This window comes from Manis javanica, chromosome X, assembly GCF_040802235.1.
Source record: "Manis javanica isolate MJ-LG chromosome X, MJ_LKY, whole genome shotgun sequence".
NCBI classification, from domain to species: Eukaryota; Metazoa; Chordata; class Mammalia; order Pholidota; family Manidae; genus Manis; species Manis javanica.
The window spans coordinates 45418381-45443855 of NC_133174.1; the positions used below are offsets into that span (position 1 = coordinate 45418381).

General features: G+C 46.5%; 1 protein-coding gene across 2 annotated transcripts; it reads left to right on the top strand.

Moving 5' to 3' along the window:
* Positions 1–1747: 1747 nt before the first annotated feature.
* Positions 1748–24342, top strand: GPR173 (G protein-coupled receptor 173). Of its 2 annotated transcripts, none has more exons than XR_012127404.1 (3): positions 1748–2739; positions 20262–20388; positions 21786–24342. XR_012127404.1 is itself a non-coding variant. In XM_073227698.1 (3 exons), the coding sequence occupies exon 3, from the start codon at positions 20359–20361 to the stop codon at positions 21478–21480; it is 1122 nt and encodes a 373-aa protein (XP_073083799.1). In that variant the 5' UTR covers positions 1749–2176; positions 2637–2739; positions 20262–20358; the 3' UTR covers positions 21481–24342. The 2 variants fall into 2 exon arrangements, 1 of the variants encoding a protein (XP_073083799.1); XM_073227698.1 differs by having other exon boundaries at positions 1749–2176; positions 2637–2739; positions 20262–24342.
* The last annotated feature ends 1133 nt before the right edge of the window (positions 24343–25475 follow it).

Below are 25475 nucleotides of genomic sequence, written 5' to 3' on the forward strand. Positions count from 1 at the left end.
CCTGACATCTTCTAACTCCCACAGATCCCAGCTCCCACCTTTGCCTCCCATTATGATGAAACAATCTGACTGCTAATTTTTCCCTTTTTCTTTTCAGAAACAATTTTTTTAGTTGAAGTGTAACACCCATTTTAAAAAAGTACAAGAGGCATAAGTGCACAGCTCTCAATGAATTGTTACTAAGTAATCGCCCATGTAGTTAGCTCAGAAATCAAGAAACAGAACATTCCCAGCACTGCAGAAAGTCTCTTTGGGCCTCCTACTCAGGCACCAAAGGCAATCACAATTCTGACTTCTATGACTATAGATTAGTTTCACCTGTTTTAGAACTTCATATAAATGGAATCATACAGCATGTGATCTTTTGTGTCTGGTTTATTGTGCTCAGCACAATGTTTGGGGAATTCATCCATATTGTATATAGTTGTGGGGCATTTCTTCTCATCAATGTGCTGTATTCCATCGTGTGAATATTCCACAATTTATTCATCATTTAGCTGTTGATGGCACTTGGGTTGTTTCCAGTTCGGACTACTACAAATAGTGCTTTTATGAACATCGTTGTATATGTTGTTTGGCAAACATATATAAGCATTCCTGTTGGGCACACAAGCATTGAGTGGGATTGCTCGACTATTGAGTATGTGTATATATGGTCGGCTTTAGTAGATACTGCTGAGTTTCCAAAGTGATTATATCAACTTCTACTCTCATGAGCACTGTAGGAGAATTCTGATCGCTCCACATTGTCACCAACATTCAGTATTGTATTTTTCTTTTTACTAGTTCTACTGAGCATGGTGTTCTTACTTCATTGACTACTAATGAAGTTGTATGTTTGGCTCTTCCTTTCTAATCTTTATGTCTTTTATTTGTCTTTCTTGCTTTAGTGCACTAACTAGGACCTTCAGTACAAGTTGAATAAAGGTGGTTATAGTGAGCATCCTTGCCTCATTCCCAGTTTTACACAGAAAGCATTCAACATTTCCCCACTAGATATGATATTTGCTTCTATCTAGAGATTTGGAATTCTTGACTGCTACAAATTAGGGGATCCACAAAGCATCATTTGGTCCCAATTTAATCCATTCAGGACAGAAATATTTTTTCCTTGTCTTCAAATCTCTGCCTGCCAGCATTTCTCCTCACTTGTCCCATTCTGCTGTAGTGGAACATGGCTTTAAGTGTGGGTGTGTGCCTATCTACTGGCCCAGAGAAAGTAGTATACTTCTCAGGAAGTATCCTGGGAGGGGCTGTTCAGAGCTGGGCAATGCTCCCTGCGTCTTCTCCCACCCCTGGGCTCCCAGGCCACCTCAAGGCCTTGCGGGTAAAATGCCCATGGAACCCATTATAAATAAGGTTATCTGTCCTACCTCTCAGAGCTCTAAGCATCTCTCCCATCCCAAAGCCTTTGAGAAACTTCCACAGGACCTTCCTGCGCCTACTCCAACCTAGAACCCTACACCTGCCTCCTCTGTATTTGGAAACCGTGTGAGTTGCTCTCTCAGCACGCCCTTGGCCACCTCTCCCCACCTCCACGCATGCCTCTCTCCAGCATCTCAGAAAGGCCGAGTCTGACTTCGCCAGCCGGCTATTGTCCTGGCAGCAACAGCCGCCACGCCAGCATCCCCATCCAGTTGGCCAGTCAGCCAGCGGCTCCCCGCCCCGCCCCGCCCCGCCCCAGGGAGGACCAAGCTGGCGGCTGGGAGTCTCCCTGCCTGCTCAGACTCCCTCGCCCTCGCTGTTTCCCTCCCTGCTTCCCTCCCTCCTCCGCGCGTCCCTGAGGCAGGGACTGTGCAAATCGAGGAGAGGGGGGACGGACAGGCCTGATGGGGTCCAGCTTTGGTCCCCGGGCTTCCCACTCATGCTCCATCCAGGCTAGGTGTCCCCAGCATCTTGGGACCTGGATTTGTGTGTGCTGGGGTGGTTCCCTGGCCAGGAGCATCCTTCCAGCAAGCCCATGATGCCCCCGTTTTGCATCAGGGCCCCCCTCGGATGCTCTGAGCCGCCCTCCTCAACCCGGATCTAAAACCCGGGACACAGCTATCAGGCCAGCCTCTCTCTCCACCCCACCCCCTCTTTCTGGCGCCCATCCCCTCCCCAGCACCACCTCTGATGCTGCCTCTGGCTGTGGACCTGCACTTCTTCCCCATCCCTGCCAGGACTGGGGAGCGGGGTAAGCCTGGACAAGAGGCCCCCCAACTTGGGGCTCTCCCAGGCCATGGCCCAAGTGCTCCCAGAGAGGAGCCCTGGCCCCTGAGCATCTGCTAGAGGGTTGGCAGAGGCCCCGCGGGGACCGTGTCTTCTGAGGACAAAAGGCGGCGGCCAGAAGGCAGACGCGGGGGCGGGGTGGGGGGTGAGGGGGCGAGGTGGGGACTGGCAGCGCTGGCCCCCTCCCAGCTTGGTGGTGGCATGAAGATGGGGGTGGGAGTGTGTATTGGGGGAAGCACCTGCCCGGTCCCCCACCTGCCAGCTAGCTGGGCACCCCAAGGCTGTGTGCTGCCCCCCTGGTGTTCCTCAACACCCCCAGCCCTGCCTGGTACACCCCTCCTGGTGCTGCTTCCCCTGATGTCTGAGATTTAGACCAGCCCGGCTGTATCCACGGCAACAGAAGCAGGAGTGTCATTTGCTGCCAGATCACTGAGGGTCCCACAACGTGGCCTGGGCTGTGATTTATCCTGGGTGAGACAGCTTGAACCCCCTCGCTGGATTCCAAGACACCCTGCTGAGAGAGCCCAAGTAAGTAGTCAGCATCCCCCCAAGGATGGGGGGCTGGGACTTCTCTTCTGCCTCCTCACACACATTTCAGACTCTCCATCACTGCTGTGCTCTCTGTCTCTCTGACTCTGTCTCTCTCCTTTTCCACTCCATCATAAGGGCTACTTGTGCACCCAAGCCTGGAGAGCCTTCTACCCATCCCTTCTTCCCCAATCCCAAATATCCCATGAGAAAGGGAACTGACACCTGTTTTCCTACACAGGCTCTGTTTATATCATTATGGTCGCATTAACAAATAAAAATTTGTTAATATTTCCCTGTGCTAGCTGTGGGAGGCATGCCTGGGAGACCGGAGGTGCTCTCCTCACAATGCCTGCGCCCTGGTCAGGCTCAGCCTCCTGCACTGTTACTCTCCCTCTCCTCCTCCTCCACTCTCCCTCTCTTCCAGGTTCCTTGGCCTGCATGTAGGGTGTGTGTGTGTGTGTGTGTGTGTGTGTGTGTGTGTGTGTGTGTGTGTGTGTGTGTGCAGGTAGGTGGATAGGTACGACAGCGAAGCTGCTCCCACCCCAGACCACCCTCCACTCCTTCTTTCCTTCTTTCCTCCTTCCCTTCTCCCACCCCTCTCCCTCCCTCCCTCTCTTCTGCCCTTCTTCCTTCCTTCCTACCTTCCCCTGTCTCTCCTAGACAGGTAACACAGACTTTTGCTCATTCACCACTGAAGGTACTGCTGTGATTCCCAGCCAGGGGTAGGAAGGGACTGTAGGACTGAAAGGAAGGTGAGGTAGGGGTGGGGAGCACATCCAGGCAATAGGCTTCCTGATGGCTCTGTGGGGGCAAGGACCGGGCCACACAACGTGGTTGTCCCCACAGTGTGGGCCTCAGCCTCCAACCATGGCTCACTACTTCTGCTTCAGACGCCCATGTTGTGTCTGAGATCCCCAGGTCTTGTGGCCTTGGGCACAGTGGCCAGTGGTCCCCTATGTCTTGTGGGGCATGAAAGCCTGGTACGTGGAGAATATGGATTCTCCAGGGACCCTTCTCCCAACTACTGGCTCTGCAACTTCATTGAAAGTGTGCCATTTATTGAACCTTGGTTTTCCCATCTGCCAAAGAGACTGGTAACCCTTCCATCATGGGTGTGTGTAGTGACTAAATGTAAATAAAGGACGTGCATAGAAGTGGCCCTTGAAGCAATGTCAGCAAAGCTCATGGTCAATATTGTTGCTGATTATTCATGATTAATATTGTTATTGATTATTTGGGGGAAGGACTGGCTCCTCTTCTCCAGGGTCTTGGCAGAGAGCCGGGGAAGGCAGCAGAGATCTTGGGGCAGGAGAGTGGAAGGGAGGCAGGAGCAGCTCCGAGTTGTCACTCCTCATTTGTAGGGAGTGACAACCGACACTTGTGGACAGAGCCTCCCACCCCCACCCGACTCCAGTCTCCTTACCCTACACTTGCCCCTGTCTGTGCACACACACAAACAGAGACTCTAGACCCTGGGGGCTAGCAGAGGCCTGGCTTGCAGGCTGCAGCATTCCTGGCCCTGGTGATGTATGCGTCTCCCTGTTGAGGGGAGACTTGGCAAGAGTTTGGCCTGTGGTCAGTGGTTGGCAGGGCCTGGAGACAAGGCTAAAGCTTCTGAGATTGTAGGGCTTCCGGTAGAGCTGGGGTGTGGCCCATGCAGCATCCAGACCTGTGGGGGACGGGTCCCAGGGCAATGCTAACCTAGGGCCAGGGCTGGGTATCCAGTGGGGTCTGCTGGCTGGTTTCTGAGTGTAGAGATGCGGTAGAACACTGAGTAAGGGGTTGGTGGCTGGAGGAGGATCCTCAAGTCCAGGGAAGGAGTGGGGTGAGGGGAAAGACTGAGACCCAGAAGACCCCCTCTGTGGGGTCAGGGAGGGGTGGGGCTTTGGGGTATAGACTAGACTTCTCTGAAGAAGCAATTGGTGTGGAAGGGAGAGGACCCAGCCTGTGTTCTGTAGGCATCTGGGCCTGAGTGTGGGTGTACAGGTACAACTGAAAACGCGTGGGTGTGTAGTCTGCATTTGTGTGTCTGGTCAAGGGCACTGTGGATGTGTATGAGCAGGCCATGTGATAATGTGTGCCTGTGTGTGGCTGTCTGGGTAAGCTTGTGTGTACACAGGGGAGTCAGTATGACTTTGCATGTCTCTCTGAGTAAGCAAATGAGCACGTTTGATTCTGAGCCTGAGTGAGGGTGTGTTTCTCTGAGCCAATAGGCCTGTTGAATGTCTGATTGTATATGTGCATGATAAGGAATTTTTCTTTGAGTGTACCTGTCTGATTGTATGTGTATGAATGTGAGGGTTTCAGAATGCCTGGGTATGCATGTCAATTAGGTGAATCTAGTTGTGTCTGATTATGTATGTTCATGTGTGCCTATGTGTACATATGACGGTAGGAGCATCTAAATGGTGTGTTTGTGAGTGTAAGGGCATGTGTGTGTGTGTCCTTGCTTGTATGTGTATGAACATGCTTCTGTGTGGCCGTATCTGTCATGTATATGTGTGAGTAGCCTGTGTGTGAATGTCCATGTGAATTCACCAGCACTTTGAATCATGTATATGTCTGTGCACACATGTTTGGGTATTCATTTGTATGTAGACAGACCTATGGATCCATATCTGATTAGGGAAATGTTAGTGTAGATGGTCACACTAGTATGAGGGGAACTAATTGTGTGGGTAGGGGGAGTGTGTGAATACATGTTTTGCGCATGAGAAATACATTTTGTGGGTATGTGTGCGCATTTAATTATGTAGGTGGGGTTAGCTGTAAAGTGTGTATATGCCTGCATATATATGCACAAAAGGCTATGCACATAGGTGAATGAATGCATTTGTGTCTGTGTCCAATTATGTTTGCGGGTGTACTCTTGTACATCAGTACATGTCTGATTGTGGTATCCATGAATAACCATACTTCATAATACTTGGGTATACATGTCTTATTATGTGTTTTGTTTGTTATTGAATGTGAGTGCGGATATACCTGTGAGTGACTGTGAGTGTATATGTGTGTATATATGCTAGTGTGTGTGAACATCTGGCTGTGTGTGCATTTGAGTGAACATGTGTATATATTTACCTATGTGTTCACACACATCTAAGTGTATATGTGTTTACATAACATTGTTTGCCCTGGAGCATATGTTGTAGAACAGTGTAAGTGAGTGCGCATACCATTCTTGGCCTACGAGTGTGTTTGAGTGTGTGCTTGTGTTTGAGTATGTCCTTGCATGTGTGTGTCTGTGATGAGTGTGAGCAATTCTTCTCTTGCAGGTGTACAAGTGTGTGAAAATGTGTGATTGTTCTTCCACGTGTGCGTGTGTGTGTGAACATACCTTTGTGTCCAAGTCTATCTGAGAATGTAAGTTAAACGAATCTTCTTTTGTTTGCACAGTTTCTTATATGGGCGAATGAACGTATGTAAATATACATGGTGTGCATGTCTGTGATTTTGAGTGTGTTTTGTAAGTGCATTTGTGTCTCCACATCTGGTTGTGTGAATGTAAGAATGAATGATGTACAAGTCTACGAAGTCTGTGTGCCTGTCAATATGCTTATAGGCATACATGCCCAGTTGTGTGTGTTAGAATGTCTGTATGCAAATACATCATCTCATTGACAAGCATGTGTACATCTGGGTGTTTATGTGTGTGAGTACACCCATGTGTGAATATGTTTATGTGGTCATGTCTGAGCATGTGTGTGTGCATACATACATTTGGGAGCTCACCTCTATGAATCATGTTTATTCATTGTCTCATTGGGTGTGTTACAGAGTCTGCCTGTGTATGGACATGGGTAAGTATGCCTGTGTATACACATGTTTGTGAGTGAATGTATGTCCTTCATGGGCATTTTGTCATGTGAATGTATACCATGAATGCATGCCTATGTTTGAGAGTAAATGGATCCACACATGTGGGACCAAGTACAGTGTGAGTGCATTGTTGTGAGTGTGCCTACGTGTAGGGAAGAGTGTACGTATTTGTTCATGTGCCTGATTGATAATATGTGTGAGGGAGGGATATTTGGCCGCCTTGGGTCTGTGCTGATAGGCCTTATCACCAAGGAGGTGATAAGGGAGGATACTTATGAGTCTGTGTGATGCTACATGCAGCCCAGCATGTATTTATGTGCATGTCTGAGAGTCAGTGGCACTCGATAGACCATGCTGGGCTCTAACAGTGTGGACATCCTACAGGATGGCAAGCTGTAACACCTGAGCAAATCCACGACTCCCTTCTGGGTATTCTCTGACCTTGACCCTGTGCTGGGCTTTTGTGGGGGACTCAGGATACTTCCTGTCATCATTCACACTCAAGAAGTGAGGACCAATCATGGCTGATGTCCTACTACGGAAGGGGGTCTGTGACCTCTTTAGAAAAGGATTTCTTGAAACACAAAGACCTCCCTTCCCATCCCCCCACCATCATAGGCCCAGGACAAAGTGACACTGTATAGTAGCTAATGGTTTTCACAGAGAGCTCCCAAATTATGCCATCCGGATAGAAATCTAGATGTGAATGTGTATGCAAAAGTGAAGGTGTATCTAAGCAGAGTAGGGCGTGTGTGTGTGTGTGTGTGTGTGTGTGTGTGTGTGTGTGTGTGTATGGAGCGGGTAGTGTATTTGGTGAGAGAATGAGAAAGAGAAGGTATTAGGATTGTGTGTATATAAGAGAGCCTGGGTGCTTCTGGGTAAGATGTGTATGTGAGACACCTGGGTGTATATGGGAGGGGTGAGTGTGAGTGTAGGTGTACACAGATGGTGCATTTGTGAGATATTATGAAAGCATCAACTTATTTGGGTGGACGATGTTATGAATGAGAGTTTGGTTGTAGCTGGGTGGAGATATATGTGAGGATGTGTATATTTGAGGAGTATGTGGGTATGGGTGTGTCTGGATGGTGCAAGAGAGAGTGGGAGCTATCTGGGTGATGGACGTGTTTGAAAGTATGGATGCATCTGTGTTGTATGTGTAAAAGAGCATGGGTGTTTCTGGGTGGAATATGTGCAAGAGGGAGTATGGGTGTATAGGGGTGGGGAACATTCAAGTGTGGGTATATCTGGATGGTGTGTAGGTTGGTGAGAGCACAAGTATATCTATCAGTGGAAGTGCGTGATATAGTATATCTAGATGGTGTGTGTATGTAAGAGAGAGGCAATTTGGGTGCATCTGGGTGAGGGTGTGTGTGTACATGAGTGTGTATCTAATCGGGAGGTATCTGTGGATGGTGTGGGTGTGTGTGTGAATGAGATATGTTTGTGTGGCATCTGTGAGAGAGTCCGGTATATCTGCATTGTGTGTGTGTAATGTGGGTATTCTGGATTACGGTGATTAAGAGAGGGGATTATCTGTATTGTGTATGTGTGTTAGAGTGTGGGTGTATCTGAGTGTGGTGGGGGAGTGAGAGCATGGATGTATTAGGTGGGAGAAGTGTGTAGGTGTATCTGGATGGGAAGTGTTTGGGTTTAACTGGGTCGGGGGTAAGTGTGAGTATATTAGAGGTGTGAGGGGGTGTATCTGGATGGTGTGTGAGAGAGAATGTGAGGGTACTTCTTGACTGTTTAAGAGTGTGTGGGTGTTTTTGGGGTGGAATGTGTTTGAATGTGGGTGTATCTGGGTGGTGGGTGGGTGAGAACATGGGCATATTTGTGTGGTGAAGTGTGTGGTAAGGTATATCTAGATGGTGTGTTGTGAGAGCTTTGGTTGTATATCTGAGTGTGTATGTATTTGGGTATGTGTGTGAGTGGTGTGTAACTGGATGGGGTGTGTTGAAGAGAGAGTTTGAGGAACATAGTGTTGTTTGGAGTGTGGGTGCACCTGGGTGGTGTGGAGGGAATGAGAGCATGGATGTATCTGGGCAGTGGAGTGTTTGGGAAGGTGCACCTGGATGGCACGTGTGAGAGTTGGATATATCTGGGTGGGATGTGTGGGTGATAGGTGTATCTAGATGGTAAGGGAGTATATCTAGATGATGTGTGTGGGTGTGAGGCTATCTCAGTGGTTCCTATGGGATGAATCTGGACAGTGTGTGTATGTATGAGAGGGTAGATGTATCTGGGTGAGGCTCTATGACTGAGGCTGTGTTTGGGGTATGTGTGTGGGAGGAAGAGAAACAGAGAGAGAAAGAAAGAGGTGAACACGAGAAAGTGTGGGTGTATGTGGATAGGATCTTTGTGTGAGTGCGTGTCTCTGGATTATTTTGTAGGTAGATGTGTGTGTGTGTGGTTGCATTTGGGTTGGGAATTTGTAAGTGTGAGTATGTGGGTGTAGTGTCTGAACGGTGGGTGTGTCATTGTGGGTGTGTGTCTTGATACCACGTGTGAGAGATTGTAGCTATGCCTGGGTTGGGGGTATGTGTGGGTTTGAGTGTATCTGAATGCCGTATGTGAGAGTAGGGGTGTACTGAGTTGGGAGTTAGTATAAATGTGATTGTATCTGGGTGGAGTTCCTTTGAGTGTAGGTCTAGTTGAGGTGTGTATATGTGAAGATGAGTGTGTTTAGATGGGACGTGTGTGTGAGAGAGTGTAGCTATATCGGTATTGGGTATGTGTGTGAAAGTGGATGTATCTGAATGATGTGTATGAGAAAGAGAATGTGCACCTATCCAGTTGGGGCAAAAGAGAGTGGGTATATCTAAGTAGGATGTGTGGAGTTCTCTCTGGATGGAGTATGAGAGATAGGGTGTATCTGGGTAGTGTGTGAAGGAGCGTATAGGTGTATCTGTGTGAGCTGTTTGAGTGTGAGTGTATCTGGGTGAGTGTGTGTGCATGTGAGTATATCTGGTTAGTGCATGTGAGAGTGTTTGGGTGTATTTGGATGGGGAATGTATCTGAGAATGTGTGTGTATTCATATATGAGTGTGGATTTATCTGGACGTTGTGTAGGTGGTGTATCTGGGTGTTTTGTATGTTTGAGAGTGTGAGTGCGTCTGGGTGGCGTGTGTGATTCTGCATGTGTGTATGAATGTGTTTATCTTTCCTAGAGCATATATACCTCTGCTGCAGTGTCTGTAAATGCGAGCACATCCATGTTTGTGTACGTGCCTATGTGTGTGTGGCTGGTTGTACCTGCGTGTGCTGGTACAGGGCTTGTGTGTGCATGTGCTTGTTAGACTTGTCTGTATCTGTATGTGTCTATGAGATGAGTTATTCCTACATGTGACTAAGTTGGATCTGCAATGTCTCTGGAGCCAGGCTTTGAGTTTGCATCCTAGTTCTGTCATTAATTCGCTGTGTGGCTTTGGGCAAATCACCTAACCTCAACTAAGCCCCAGTCTCTTATTTGTAAAGTGGGGGTAATAATGCTGCCTATCTCATAGGGTGAAGATTGAATGAGTTAAGATTGAAAAAAGTGCTTAGGACAGTGCCTGTTACATAATGAGCCCACTGTGCCATTAAGGTCTTACCTAGTACTATAATTATTACATGCGCCAATGTGTAACATTGTATGTGTTCATCTGCAAGCATGAATAGGTAAGTTTCTATGTGTATACTTGTGACATTTGCCATATCCATGTATATGTATAAAAGAATGAGCAGATCCTGTGTGTATGTGGGAGTGATTTTGTACATAAAACTGGATTTGTACTAATATGTGTCCCAGTGTGTATATAAAACCATGGGTGTATGAGAAAGGAAGTGTGTGTCTAAGAGGATGACAGATGAGGTTTGGCCCTGTGTGTATTTCTCAGCGCGCACACACCTGTTTCCTTGGTAATGTTATGTCCATATGAGTGCAGGTGTTATCTGCGTTGCTGTCACATCTGCGTATGTGAGCATGCTTCCGTGTGTGTGCGTGTGCACATGCACCAGTGTGCCTTATCTGAATATGTAAACAGGTTTGTAGTGGTCAAGATGTAAATGCGTGCATGTGAATCTACCTCTGTTGTGTGTGTCTTTAAATGTGAGTAGCTTTGTGTCCAGGTTTATATGTGTGTCCAGAGCTAGATGATGCATGTGTGTGTGTGTGTGTGTGTGTGTGTGTGTGTGTAAAGGATTTGTGCCTACATGGCCATGAACCAGGATGTGTGTATCTGTGTCATGTGAGTGTATCTGTAGGTGTCAGTGCATGTGTGCCTCTGAGGGTCTGTGTCTGTGTTTATAAGCATCAGTGACTATGTGGTTGTGTATGTGTGAGCCTGCATTGTGCCTGCCTGCCTCTGTGTGTGTAGCAGTGAGCCTGAGTGATGTTCCTGTATGTGTGAGCATGTCTGTGTCTGTACTGTGTGTACGTGTATGTGTCCACGGCAGGGTTTGTATAAGATAGTGGGTTTTAACCTCTTGGTGTAAGCCTGGGGTTGGGGAGAGCCTCAGTCTGTAGGATATGAATAGGACTTGCCCTGTGTCTCAGTGTCAGTTCTTATGTCTGAGCACACATGATTGTGTCTGAAAGCACGTGGGTCCAAACAATTTGGTTTGCAGGTGTGTGTGTGTCTGCATGTGCCCATGTGAATCGTGAATGTGTTTCTGCCTAGGCCTGTATTTCTATAGAAGGCGGGTTGTCTGTATGTGTGTGTTGTATATCTTTGTGATTTGCTGGTAGATGGGCACCTACACACACGCCAGACTCTTCCTTGAGGAGGGTGTGTGTGTGTGTGTACCTGATTGTGCTTATCAGCTGGTGTAAGTCCAGGTGTAAGTGCAAATTTGAACCTCCATGTACACATGTGCCTGTGTGCTAGTGTGTCTCTGCAATGTAACTAGATGTGAATGTGTTAGGGCATTCACAACCTGGCACACAGAGAAGGCAAACTATTTGTATGGCACACTGAAATAAACTGAAGAGGATTTAGGGGTACTAACATCTGGTGAAAAGAAATTTCTTACATTTTCATTATATTATACAAATTGTGGCAAGAAAAAGAAAAATGCAAAGTTTTAGGGGAATAATTAAATAATGAATTTGTATACAACCTTCAAATGAAATCTTTTCAGAGTTTTTTCATAGCACACTCGAGCTTGCTTCTGGAAACCAATTTTTTTCTACCCATGAAAATTCGTAGCAGTCCACATTCATGCTCACTCCTCTTGAGCCTTTGGTCATGGCTGCCGGGGCTTATTTTATGGTCATTTTCATCAGGATTTGGTAAATAAGTTGGTGCTGAGCATAGATCTCCTGCATCAGGTTACTGTGTTTCTTGGTAAAAACCCAAATGAACAAATGTAGCAAATAACTTAGCAGTTCTGACACGGATATAAACTTTCATCGGGGCCTGCCGTTTCTTGATCTTGGTAGGCATGCTGGTGGAGGTAAGCTCCATTCTTTGGAGGTTGTTCGGGCACTATTTACCTTAATGTCCTGGGTAATTAGCTTGAATGTATGAAGTACAGCTGCGAGCATGATTGGGCAGATAAGCAAAGCTCAGCTCAAAAGCAGGAGCCCTCGGGTATTCAGATTCCATTTCGGTTTCTCTGAAGCATCAGTTTCTAGTGTTGAATATGGCTGGTGCTTTCACACCATACCAACCTGTCTTCTTCCTGCTTCCCTTTTTCTCCTCCCTTTTATGGCTCACTTGTTCTTGCCCTGACCAGGAAAGAGACCCAGGTTTTACTCTCAAAATAGCAATATAATCTCTTGTGCCTCTTCCTAGTCACCATCAACAGGAAACTGCTTGCATAAGTAGGCGGCAGAACACAGTCTAGGAGTACTTTGTTTTTGTTAAAACTCCTTTTTCATGAGTAATCAGAACTTGGATAATTTGTAGCCTTTAAATATTGTGCATCAAAGGTGGATCCTTCTTTAAAACTAGGCTCTTTCTTTTCTTTCAATCAAACGCCATACTAACATTTCTTGTAACAAATGCTCATGAATTTTGAGCCTAACAGAAAATTCTCATTTTGAATATTTCAAAATAATTTTGAAGCTTTCCCTCTAAATAGACACAGACATTGCTTTACTCATCTTACTAAGTCCTTTTAAGTATTCAACTTAGAGCACCAACTGAACGTCACCCAGGGAACCATACATGACCTCATTCTAAGTTGAAGTTTGGTTTTACATCCATAAACCTTGTCAGCACACTTTCATATATTGTTTAATGCCTTTAAAATTTTCAGTGTAATTGTATTTGTGCACTCAAAGAGCCATATGTTGAAGACAGTAAGCATCAAATTTGCAAAGTAAGAATCACTCACAAAGAAATGCTGAAAATTTTCTTTTAGCTCATGCACCTTTTCCAAAATTCTTACACACTTAGGTTTAAAACAATAGAGAAGGGTGTACTGAACCCACTGCTTCACAGAAAGCTGACACGCAGGTGGGTAGTGCCTTGGATTTAATTAAAGTCACCTAGCATCATTTACTGTGGAAATGAGACCTACAGGCAAACATTTATGGATGAGGGCTTCTCTGTGAATGAAGCTCGGCATTTTCAGAACAAATTCCAGATGTAAATTTCCTGCCACAGGCTTACACAGTTTCCGCAATATTTCAAAATATTAATGTATCACTTTGAATACTTCAACCTTCATTTATTTTGGTGCTTCTTGCATTTCAGGCTTTCTGACTAGTAATATTGAATTGAGCACAGTTTAATCAACATCCAGAGATGTGTCAGCATAAAGTGAAAACCATTTTGACTCAACAATCTGGGTTAGTGTTGCTTCGACATCCTATGACCTGTCGTCATTGTGTCTCCTAATAGCAATAATTGAAAGTGGCCCCTTTCATATTCCTTTTACCTCGTTGGTCCCAAATACAATGTGGACCATTTCCTGGCAGGCTGTTAACATGTGAGATTCTGCTGGGAGGACCAGCTTAGCTTTACTGGTTAACCATGCAACCCTGTCACTAGCTGGTTGAGCTCCATCTAAGGATGTTCCAACCCATCTCGTAAAAGAGGCCAGTTTCTCAATTTGCACCTCCAGATGCTTTAAAAGGTCCAAATCTTTTGTGTGACAGACGGTTTTGAAGTCAGTTGACCAACAAAGCCTGTTGGAAAATGAAGTTTCTTTTTGATAACTTTGCCATGCAAATGGACACTAAGGCTGAGGCAGAAAGCCGAATCCAAATTTGAGACAATTCTCATTAAGTTGCTTAAATTAGGGACATCTTTGATTTCTTAGGAGGGAAGACTACTGCGTTTGTCTGGTGAGTCTCTTGATTTTCCAGCTTCAAGCAAAAAGTCCATTTTGATGGGAAAAGAAGTATATTAAAAATTAAATCTACTTGAATATAAGGTATCGAAGAGGTCAGCAGACCATTGTGACTTCTGAAAACTGTTCTTTTCAAGAAGCAAATTTTAGGTCTTCTGCTTTTTGAAGAAAGCAGCACTCTGCAACAAAGCCATAAAGGCCCAGCTTTTCCTTTAATGAATCAATGCAGTTCAACTCCTGTCAGGCTGTATTCACTTACTGATTGTGGGTAAAATTGTAATATTTCCAGAATATCTCACCTGGCTTTAGTAAATCTGCGTATCAATAGGCGTTCAGAGGTGGAAAGAAGTATGGCTTTACTGCATTTGCATCATTCCTCAGGGGTGGAGAGAAGTTCATCTCCATATCAATGGGTAATTGCCTGGGCAACTGAGGGCTTATTTGTACCTGAGAGGGGAGGGGGAGGGGCCAGTTTTGCTTCTCTCGGAGCTGGAAAGATAGAAGGCCCCGGGACTGCAGTTTGTAAGCAATAAATGGATTTAAACTTTATTTCTCCCTTTGACTGATTTCAGTTTTAGAAGTGTTTTGCCCAGGGATTTCCTCTCCCTGGACTTACACTGATAAATATTTTTGCCTACAAATAAAAGATAACTATGAAAGTAGTTATGAAATACCACCAAGAATCAGATTTGGCTGATTTTTTAAATATCAAAAGCCAATAGCACGTAAATCAATAAATAAACCAACAAGTAATGAAAATGATATTGTAGTGTTTTTACAAGAGTATCTTTTAGATATACTTACTGAAATACTCTGGTATAATAGATAATGCTTCAGAACACTCTGGAAGTGGGTTAGGTTATAGGTGAAACAAAACCCTGAGTCTATCATTGGTTAATCTGGGCAGTGGGTACGGTGAGGTTCATTACAGTATCCTCTCTACTTTTTTATGTTTGAAATGTTCTAGAAGAAAAGGTCTTTCAAAATAGCAACAGTCAAGAAAATTATCAAGATGATTATATTTAGGAATGCCTAATACTATAAAGAGTGATAAAAGAGTCAATCATACAACACTTCTATTCCATTAAGAACTTGTTCGTTATGCTACAGACGATTGGAGACTGTTGAGAAATAGGCTTGGAGTTGATTAATGACTGTGCATTGAGTCCCCTATACACAATTTTATTGTTGTTAACAACCATTTGATCAATAAATATGAGAGATGCCCTCCCTCCAAAAAAAAAAGTTGTGGAAAAATAAGAATGAGATCAAATTAAAAGAAAATCAAAAATTGTACTTTATGGGCAATACCAAAAACCCTCACCAATGAGCAAGTTGCAGTCAAAGTAATAATCAGACTATCTGGGATGTTTCAACAGGAAGTGATGCAAAGATTTACATCTTCCCTTTTCACATGGCGCCCTAGAACCCCTTCTTCCTCTGGCCCCTACAATGGCAGGTGCTCAGCAGCCAGGCAGCTCTGTTAAAGTTTTCCCCTGTAGGTGAAGGAGTTGGCCGGTCGGTGCACATGTGCGGATTTGTCTTTGGGTGTATACCTGTTGTAGGATGTGTACATCAAGTAAGTGTCTGTGTGTGTGAGTACACATCTGTGTGTGTGAGTGTGTTACTGTAGCTACAGGCACTTTTTGTGTTTGGTTGTGCTTGCATATTGCCAGGGAGCGTGTGTTTTGCAATTGGTACACTTCTCTTTATAAATGAGTGTGTACATAAATTGTTATGTGTGTGTACATGTGCCAGGATGTACATATCTATGCTGCTGAGTGTACCTAACCTACATTCCAGGGTTTGGGTCAGTTGATCTCCGTGTGTTAGAGTGTGTTGGAGTATGTAATGTGTGCGTGTGTATGAGTTTTTCACTTGCCTCTTTTTTCCTCCATGCATATATATCTGTGGCTATCTGAGTGGGGTTCTGTCTGTATACATATGTGTGCATGTTTCTCTGTGTGTGTGTGTGCACATGGCAGGATTTAAGCTCATGTGAGCATGCTGGCATATGCAAGTAACTGAATCTGAGTGTTAATGTATGTAATGGTGTTTGTATAGGTGATGATGTAGGTATGCCACTGTATACATATGTGTGTTATAAGAATTTATGTGAATGTGTGAGAATATTTGGATACTCAGGTAGGTTGTGTATATGAGTCTTCATGTGAGTAGGTTTGTGTGTGTGTATATCTCAGGATTTGAGAGTTCGTGTGTGTGTGTGTGTGGAGTTACAATTGTGGGTTTACAGGCCATTGCACATGTATGTGTGTGAGTGTTTGTGTATTGAATGGTTCTCACCCCTCTCATACCCAACACCCTCTTTATGTAACAGTTATTTTGTAACACCACCTTACTATCTGGACATGAAGTTCTTAGCTAATTTAATCTCTGTGCATATAATTTCAAAAGAAAATCCATGTAGTATTTTATGCAGTATCTGTATTGTATTAACTCTACCAGAAATAAGTAGAAATAAAAGGTAAGAGATATATAGGAAAATAATTTGTATTTTGATATGTAAATGCTCGGGCGTGACACTCCCTAGGGGAATCAATGAAGTAATTAGAGTTTTGGAATGTCTTACCATGAGTAAACGTGGGTTTAGGAGAAGGGTGGAAAACAAGCTGCCTCTTGCACCAAGTGCAGAGAAACAACAGGCAAAGGCCTAGAGGTGAGATTTCCCAAAATAGCGAACAATTGCAGGAAACTGCTCCACAAAGCAAAGTACAGTCTCCTCTGGACTTACATGAAAAGTTGTGTTCCAGGATAATTCAAGGTATGTTAAATCAGGGGGGATATTGTGTTTCTGTGTGAAAGAGTTAGATTCTAACTTCAGGTCATTACAAGTCTAAAGGCCTAGGGGATGTGGCTGTGTGGGACTGCCCCCCAAATCAGTGGATGGCAGCATCCTCGCCCTGGACCCCTAAATGCCAGGAAAGCATACACCCTAGCATTGTGTCAACCAAAAATGCTCCTACAAATTTCCAAAAATGTCCCCTAGGGGGCAGTGACGCCTCTGTTGAAGATGAAGCGTGGGCGTTTGGGCAGGGTACCTAGTTCGTGTGAAGGAGGCAGCGGTACAGATATACCTTCCGCTCGCGTGTGCGTGTGCGTGTGTGTGTGCGTGCGTGTGAGCTGGTTGCTGTCTGCGGGTTTCCATAGCAGTAGGTTCTGTGTGTGAGTGTGTAGGTGTGTATCTGCTATCTGAGGGAGTCGGGCACAAGCAGGTGTGTGTGTTACGTGCATGCACACACATCCTTAGCCTCTGATGGGCCCAGGCTGCCGCTGCCAATCTGGGCTCAAAATCCTCTCCTTGCTTATTTGTAGAATTGCCCCAGGTTTCCAGGCAACACCAGGGTTTGTTTTTTTGCTGCTATTTTTTGTTGTGGTTGTTTTATTTTTTGTTTTGTGTTCATTTTTGTTTTCACTGAGACTCAGCTTCGCATTATTCACCTTCTTGGTCTTAGCGTATCTCTGTGTCTCCCTCTCTCTGTCTCTATCTTTGCCTCTTTCCCCCTTGGCTCCCTATTATCTGTCTCTCAGGCCCCACCCCCATCTCTATTTCTCTATACCCATCTCTCTTTACTGGCATTATCTCTCTCCTTCTATCTCTCAGTCTCTGTCTCTTTCTCCTGCTCTCCTCCCTTTGTCTCTTTTTCTATCTCTTTCTCCCTTTCTGTCTCTCTGTCTCTCACTCCGTCCCTACTTCTCTGCCTTCTTTGTCTCTTGCACTCTGTTTCTGTGTGTCTCTTTGTTCTCACTCTCATTCTCTTCCCATCTGCCTCTTATTTCTATCTCTTCCTGTCTCTCTCCCATTTCTCTGATTATTTCTCTCCTTTTCTCCCTGCTGTGTCTTCTTCTCTGTCTATCTCTCTCTCTCACACACACACACAAACACACATACGTTCATTCATCATTCCTTCTCTGTCACTCTCTGTGTGTCTCTCTGACTCTCTGTTACATTCAGTCTTTATTGCTTTTCCCTGCCTCCCTTCAAGGCTAAGGAGTGTGTGTGTGTGCACGCGCACACACGCACATTTACATACATCTAGCTATCAGCTGGTCCACTGTTCCAGGGGAGCTTAGGCCTTTAGGAGCCCAAAGGGGGCCCACCAATCCCATTTTTCCTGAGCCCCTGCTCTTGCAACTTCTCATGGCCTACTGGCACCATCTGTGAGATTTTGGGATGCCAGCAAAAAAGCCTGGCTCCAGGTGGCTGTGGCAAGCCAAGTTGGGTTTTTCTGGGAATCGGTGCAGAGGGTAGACTTTTATCCTGGGAGGAAGGGTGTAGAAAGAGCTTCACCCAAGTCCTGCTGCTCCCATCCTCAAATCCAGCCCAGCTGAACTGGAGTTAAGCTTCTCCAGCTTCTGCCTGACCTGCCTTGCTGCCTTTCTCCTGGAATCTTCTGTGTTACCTTGTCACACCTCACTCCCCCTGCCCCAGCCGCACATACAAGGAATCCTCCTGTTTCCCCTCAAGCTTTCCTATGACCCAACACTCAGGCACTGCCTAGTCTGGCTACCTGGATGCCTCCCTGAGCCACCAACCCATTTACTCTCTCAACCATTTGGCTTGACAGCTTCTGACTGAGAGCCTAGCACATGCTATGCACAGCTCTTCTAGAGGAGAATGTGTGAATCTATAATCTTTGCCCTTGAGAAACATTCGTTCTAACAGGGAGAGGCAGGCAATAAACCAGATTTTAAAAGTAAATTATATAGTGCATTAGAAGAGAGAAATTCTAAGAAGAAAAATAAACCAGGGCAAGGGGTATGGGACTGCTATTATTTCTCACCTGGATTACTGCAGGAGCCTCCTAAATAGCTTCCCTACTTCCACCTTTGTGCCACATGGTCTGTGTGCCTCACAGCAGCAATGGGATCCTGTTCAATCCTGAGTCATAGGACATCTTACCTCTGCTCAAAAAGCTCGCATGGTTGCCATCTCATTCAGAGTAACTTTTACTCTTCACCATGGCCTACATTATCTGGCCTGGCCAACCTTTCTGATCTCACCACCCACCATTTTTCCCTTGCTCACTCTGTTCCACCCGCATTGGCCTTCTTGCTCTTCCTCAAATGCACCACCTGTAGTCCCACCTCAGAGCCTTTGCTCTGGCTGTTCCCTCTGCCTAGACTTTTCTTCCCTCACATATCCACATGGCTCACTCTTTCACCCCCTTCAGGTCATTGCTCAGATGGTACCTTCTCCATGATGCCTTCCCTGCTCACCTCATCTAAAATTGCACCTCCCCCACCTTTTATTTTATATTCCCCTGACTTCTTTTATTTTTAGGAACTTCCCATCATCTGACCTACTTTACTTCACCTATATATCTTCTTTCTTATCTAGAATGTCAGCTTCACCAGGGCAGAGACCTGTGACTATCTTTTTCACAGCTGTATCCTCAGTGCCTGGCACACAGTTGATACTCAATAGGTTTTCGATAAGTGAATACACATAAGCCTACCTACATCTTCATATTTACACATACTCCCCACCTCATTTAAAATAAAACCCAAGTGCTCATCATAGCTCACAGCCCTACATGAACTGCCCCCAGACACCTCTGTGACCTCACCTACCACCATTTCCCTTGCCGGCCCTGTTCTAACCGCCCTGGTCTTCCCACTGTTCCTTGAATATGAGCACACTTAGCACATTCCTGATCATGAATAAAAAACCTACTTAATGAGTGGCTACCAGCATTAACCAAAAAACACGAAACGAATAGAAACAAATGACATACACAGCACATAGGATCAGTACTGTTTTGTGCAACATTTACTTCAGCGATGTGTGTGAGGTGGTGATGTAAAATGTATTTCTTACCATGGGTGGCAGTCAGAGTTTGAAAAGCTCAACATTAGGGCTTTGCAGAGGGGAAGAAAAGCCACGTCAACATCCCTCCCCAGAGACCCACCAATGGAGGAAACAGGTAACCTGGGACATCAAGAGAGGTAAAGTATCCTCATCCAGCCAGGAGGGGTAGGAGCAGCAGTGAGCCAGAGGCAGGAGCTGACACCAGCTGGGGAGGAAGTGGGGAGGTGGCCTACACACACTAACACTGCCCTTTCTGTTTCTTCCTTGCCTTGCCTTTCCACCTGTTTCTCTCTGTCTCTTTCTCTTGGGTTTCTCTTCCTCCCTCTCCCCTCCTCTCTCTGCCTCTCTTTCCTTCCCTCTCTCCTTGTCTCTCTGGTGCTGTCTCTCTCCTTATCTCTTCTCACTCTTGCTCATCCCCTCTATGTCCTTCTCCATTTGTATCCATTTATATCTTTGTCACCATTTTGTACTTCTTTGTTCTATCTTTCTCTCTATCTGTGCCTCTCTGTGTTTTTTTTCTCTCTCTCTCTCCTGCCCTCATCTCTCTGTCTCTCTGTGTCTGTGTCTCCCCTATTATCCTCATTTGCAGGTGCGGCCCAGCAGGACAACTGATGGAGTCCTCCAAGGTCCATCGAGTACCAGACTGGCTGGCCCTGTAGGGTTGGGAGCAGCCCCTGCCCCTCAGTATGGCCAACACCACTGGACAGCCCGAGGAGGTGAGCGGCGCACTGTCCCCACCATCAGCATCAGCTTATGTGAAGATGGTGCTTCTGGGACTGATCATGTGTGTGAGCCTGGCGGGCAATGCCATCTTGTCCCTGCTGGTGCTCAAGGAGCGTGCCCTGCACAAGGCTCCTTACTACTTTCTGCTGGACCTGTGCCTGGCTGATGGCATACGCTCCGCCGTTTGCTTCCCTTTTGTGCTGGCTTCTGTGCGCCACGGCTCCTCATGGACCTTCAGCGCACTCAGCTGCAAGATTGTGGCCTTTATGGCCGTGCTCTTTTGCTTCCATGCAGCCTTCATGCTGTTCTGCATCAGTGTCACCCGCTACATGGCCATTGCTCACCACCGCTTCTATGCCAAGCGCATGACACTCTGGACATGTGCAGCTGTCATTTGCATGGCCTGGACACTCTCTGTGGCCATGGCCTTCCCACCCGTCTTCGATGTGGGCACCTACAAGTTTATCCGTGAGGAGGACCAGTGCATCTTTGAGCATCGCTACTTCAAGGCCAATGACACGCTGGGCTTCATGCTTATGTTGGCTGTGCTCATGGCAGCCACACATGCTGTTTATGGCAAGCTGCTCCTCTTCGAGTATCGTCACCGTAAGATGAAGCCAGTGCAGATGGTGCCAGCTATCAGCCAGAACTGGACATTCCATGGCCCTGGGGCCACAGGCCAGGCTGCTGCCAACTGGATCGCTGGCTTTGGTCGTGGGCCCATGCCACCAACTCTGCTGGGTATCCGGCAGAATGGGCACGCAGCCAGCCGGAGGCTGCTGGGCATGGATGAGGTCAAGGGTGAAAAGCAACTGGGCCGTATGTTCTACGCAATCACACTGCTTTTCCTGCTTCTCTGGTCACCCTACATTGTGGCCTGCTACTGGCGAGTGTTTGTGAAAGCCTGTGCCGTGCCCCACCATTACCTGGCCACTGCTGTTTGGATGAGCTTTGCCCAGGCTGCTGTCAACCCAATCGTCTGCTTCCTGCTCAACAAGGACCTCAAGAAGTGCCTGAGGACTCACGCCTCCTGCTGGGGCACAGGAGGTGCCCCAGCTCCCAGAGAACCCTACTGTGTCATGTGAAGCAGTCTGATAGGCAGATAGGATGAAGAAGGTCATAGCCACCATAATGGGGCCAACAGAAAGGAAAGGGTGGGCCCCATAAAGGAGAATCTCTTTCTGAGCTCCAGCCCCAACCCCTCAGACTGCCTGGAATCTAAACACCTTTGCCAACACCTCCCCAGGGTTGGGAACTGGGAAGGGGACTGGGAAAGAGGTGTTTCTAGTTCTGTGGGGCCTGTTTTTGCCACCTCCTTCTCCCCTTCTACAATCTCTTCCTTTCCCCTGTCTCAGTCTCTCAATCTCTCAATTTCTCTTTCTCTCAAAAGTGACAATTCAGAGAAAGAAAGCAAGACTGAAAATGCAGGTTCTACTAACAGCTGAGGAGACAGGCTTTTCTGCTTTAATGTCTCTCCTGAAACTGTCCAGAAGGAAGAAATTTGTCATGTAAAATAGACTTCAGAGCTCTTATTGCCCTCTCTGTTCCCATGCACACTCCCTCTTCTAAGCCCTTTAGCAAGGCCTGGATATTTAGGGAGAAACTGATCTGCTGACGAGGGATGAAAGAGGGTGCTGGGTCCCCACAGAGCAGAGATGTTTAATTGCTATGTTGTATGCAATTTTGTTTTAGGCTAACCTTGGTCCCAAGCCTGGTCTCCTCTCTCTCTCCACCGTGCCCAGACCTCCCAGGTGTTTCTTGCACATCTGTTTGAGAAGCCAGGAGGGGAGGGAGAACCCCTGAGATGGGCTCCAACTAGATTAAGAGCAGGATGTGAGCTGTATGCCTTGAGCCAAAGAGACCTGAGCTTGGCTGCATTCTCTGGAGCTGCCTCCAGGATTCTCGGCCCTCAGCTCTTCTTTTTGAGAACGGAAATGCACTCCAGCACCACTAGGGCTGATGTGGGTGCCACAGAGGCAGGAACATCCCCTCCAGGAGAGTGTAGGGAGAGAGCCAAACTCCCCAGAGTAGATGGATCCCGGAGCTGGGGATCAGAGCAGAATTCAACCCCAGATTGTCTCCTTCATTCATGCTGCTCTCTTGGAGATGAAAATCCTTTTGGGGCCTTGGCAACTCATAGTGGTATAAGCTCCAAGGCACTGTGGACTTTAGTCCATTCCTATCTGACCTCTTTTTGTCTCCCTCAAGCCTCAGGGGCCTCAAGGACCTCTGTGGAAGCCCTTCTGGGTCCACAGCTCCCAGCAGCCCTTCTCCCCTTCCCTCCCACCACCCTTCCCCCGACCCAAAGTGGAGCACACTGCAGCCAGATCCTCCAGGTGGGAGGTCCCAAGCCTCCCTCTTGGGGCAGAGTCCATTCTGGGCCCCTGTCAAGGCCAGTTCCTATGGACTGCTGAGCCAGGCTGGTGCTCCTTTGCCTGTTCTTGCCCAGGTTCTCCATCCCCCTCTCATTTCCCAGGAAAGGAGGAGATCCTTATTTATCCTCCCCACTTTCCCTTCCCAATAGAAGCTCTTGCCCAAAGCTCCATTCCTACCCCAAGACAGCCCCAGAACTGGGGAAGCCTTGACACAAGAAAAATGGGGAGGGCACTCTGGGCAGGAGAGACAGTAATGAGCCTGGCTGTGGAGTACCCCTGGGAAGGCAGGCCAGAGTGGCTGAGAGGCTGGGGCTGGGGGGTGCCTGTTCTCTCAGTGATAGTGATGGAAGGGTGCCTTTCCCAGGGAGTTGGGGGGGGACAACAGGGGTGGGGGTAGATAGGGTACATTCAGGAGGGTTTTCCTCCATTTCCTTTTTCTAACTGCCTGTATTCACCATTGGATTTTGTAAATGGAAAACAAATGAACAATGCTATATTGGGTATTTCCTTTTTCTGACTCTGTGTGTGTGTGTGTGTGTATGTTCATGTGTCTGTGTCTATGTGTCCTGTCTGTGTGACCACAGGTGGGGAGGGGAGGTATGATGGAGTGAGACAGTGTGTATTTCTTGTGATTTTGTGTGGAGAGGCACCCTGGCCTAGTGCACACATGTGAGCAAATGCCTGTATGTGGAGACATGTACAGTGCACATAACACATGTATATGTCTGCACCTAATTGAGAGGAGACAAACTAGAGTATGTTCCTGCCACGGGAAGTAGAGCCGTCAGAGAGATGGAAGTTGAAAACCTCATGTATGTATGCAACAAGAGTGTAGACTCCCATCTCATAAGATGTTCCTCCCTTGGCTCAGGCTCTGAACATGGGGGACAGAACCCTTTGAGAAACCCATCTTGTCCCAAACCCTGTTCCCAGGTACCATTCCCAACTCCTGTATCAGTCTCCTTTACAAAACCCTATACAAGGGGTTCCTGAAACTGGACCACCATGGAGAATGGGGACTGAGAATTGGAATCAAACTTGGGGGGAACTGATGGGGTTAGGAAATGCCCCCACAAAGTAATGGCTTCTGGAGGGACTGCTCACTCTGAGATGGGAGCTCTACTGAGGGGTCCACTGTATACAGCTGGGACTTTGGTAAGCTTTGACTAAATTCAGAGGGAGGGATGTCACTGGGGGCAAACCCAAGCCTGGGAGTCTAACTCAGACAGCCTGCTCCCTGTGAGCTCAATTACTTTACAGGGGTGGGGGTAGATAGGGTACTATTTACATATTCTCTCAGGTGCACAGAATTAAGTTGACCATACTCAGTTCTTGGCACACAATATCATCATTGGTCAATGCAAGGCCCATTTATTCTTTATTTCATTTTGTTTTGTCCCCTTCATCACCCATCCCTGATCCCATCCCCTCTCCCACACAAGCACCCACTCTTGTGTATTTAACATCCTTCCAATGCACCGTTTATGTGTTTATTTACATATATGTGTATCTGTGAAAAATATATGGTATTGTTATGTGTTTTAATTTACATAAACAGTATTGCACTATAAATCTTGTTCTGTTTCTTTTTTCACTCAACATTCTGTTTTGAGAGATCCTGCCATGCCATATGTAGATCTAATCCATTCTAGGGGTCCATCTTACACATATATCACATTTTTCTTATCCATTCCCCTGGTGGTGGGTCTCTAAGTTACCCAATTCTGTGTTGCCACAACAAGGCTGCAATGGGCAGTTTCCTAAACGTCTCTTTAGGGATGCCTAATTTAGAGGAGAGGAAACTGAAGCTCAGAGGGGGACAGTGATTTTGATCGGGTTACAAAATGAGGAGCGGACTCCTGATGTGAATCCCAGACCAAAGCCAGAACGTCACCACCATGCCTCACAAGCAACGGTCTATCCAGCAAAAAAAAAAAACAAAAACAAAAACAAAAAAAACTAGAATACAGTTAAAAACAGCATACACTAGGGAAAGAGAGAGCAAAGGATTGGAAGGAGGATAAATAATTGAGTCGATGAAAAGATAGAAGGCTGTCGAAAAATCTGGCAGATGAACTGAATCAATCATTTTGATGACGCAGAGGAAGTTATTTTGTGTGTGTGATTATTATTTCTAGAACCATTTTGCAGAAATGTAAAACGCTACGTCAAAACCTGGCCTCAAACCAAAGGCTCTAGGTTTCTGAATTCCAGGAGGTTTCTAAATTTCAGTCTAGTTTAAGGCAACCCGAGCCCCCAAGGGCCCTATCAGAGTTCGCCATAGGGGCAGAAGCCGGGGAAGGGAAAACGGGCAGAATTTAAAAGTGCGTAGTTGCGGAAGGGAGGGGAGAGGAGAGGGAGAATTATAGAGAGGCTCTCGATTTTCTTTGAGCACATCCTGCTCAGGGCCTGCGTTTGTTTTTTTGTTTTTTTTTTTGTTTTGTTTTGTTTTGTTTTGTTTTTTGGTCTTCGGAACCACTGGTACTTTTCCCATTGGTTCAAACGCTGGAAGGGTGAGTAAGAGGGGCTTCTTTCCCTTAGCTTTCCTCGCAGCCAATTGTCCTGCACTTTCCCTTTCATCGCTGGGGGAGTGAGCCCGATGATTGGCGGGCCCGGGGCAGGGAGCCAATCGGAAAGTGATTAGGTGTGGTGTTGGCAAGCGGATTGCGTGAGAGCCGGCAGAGGTCGAGGGGGTGCGGTCGCTG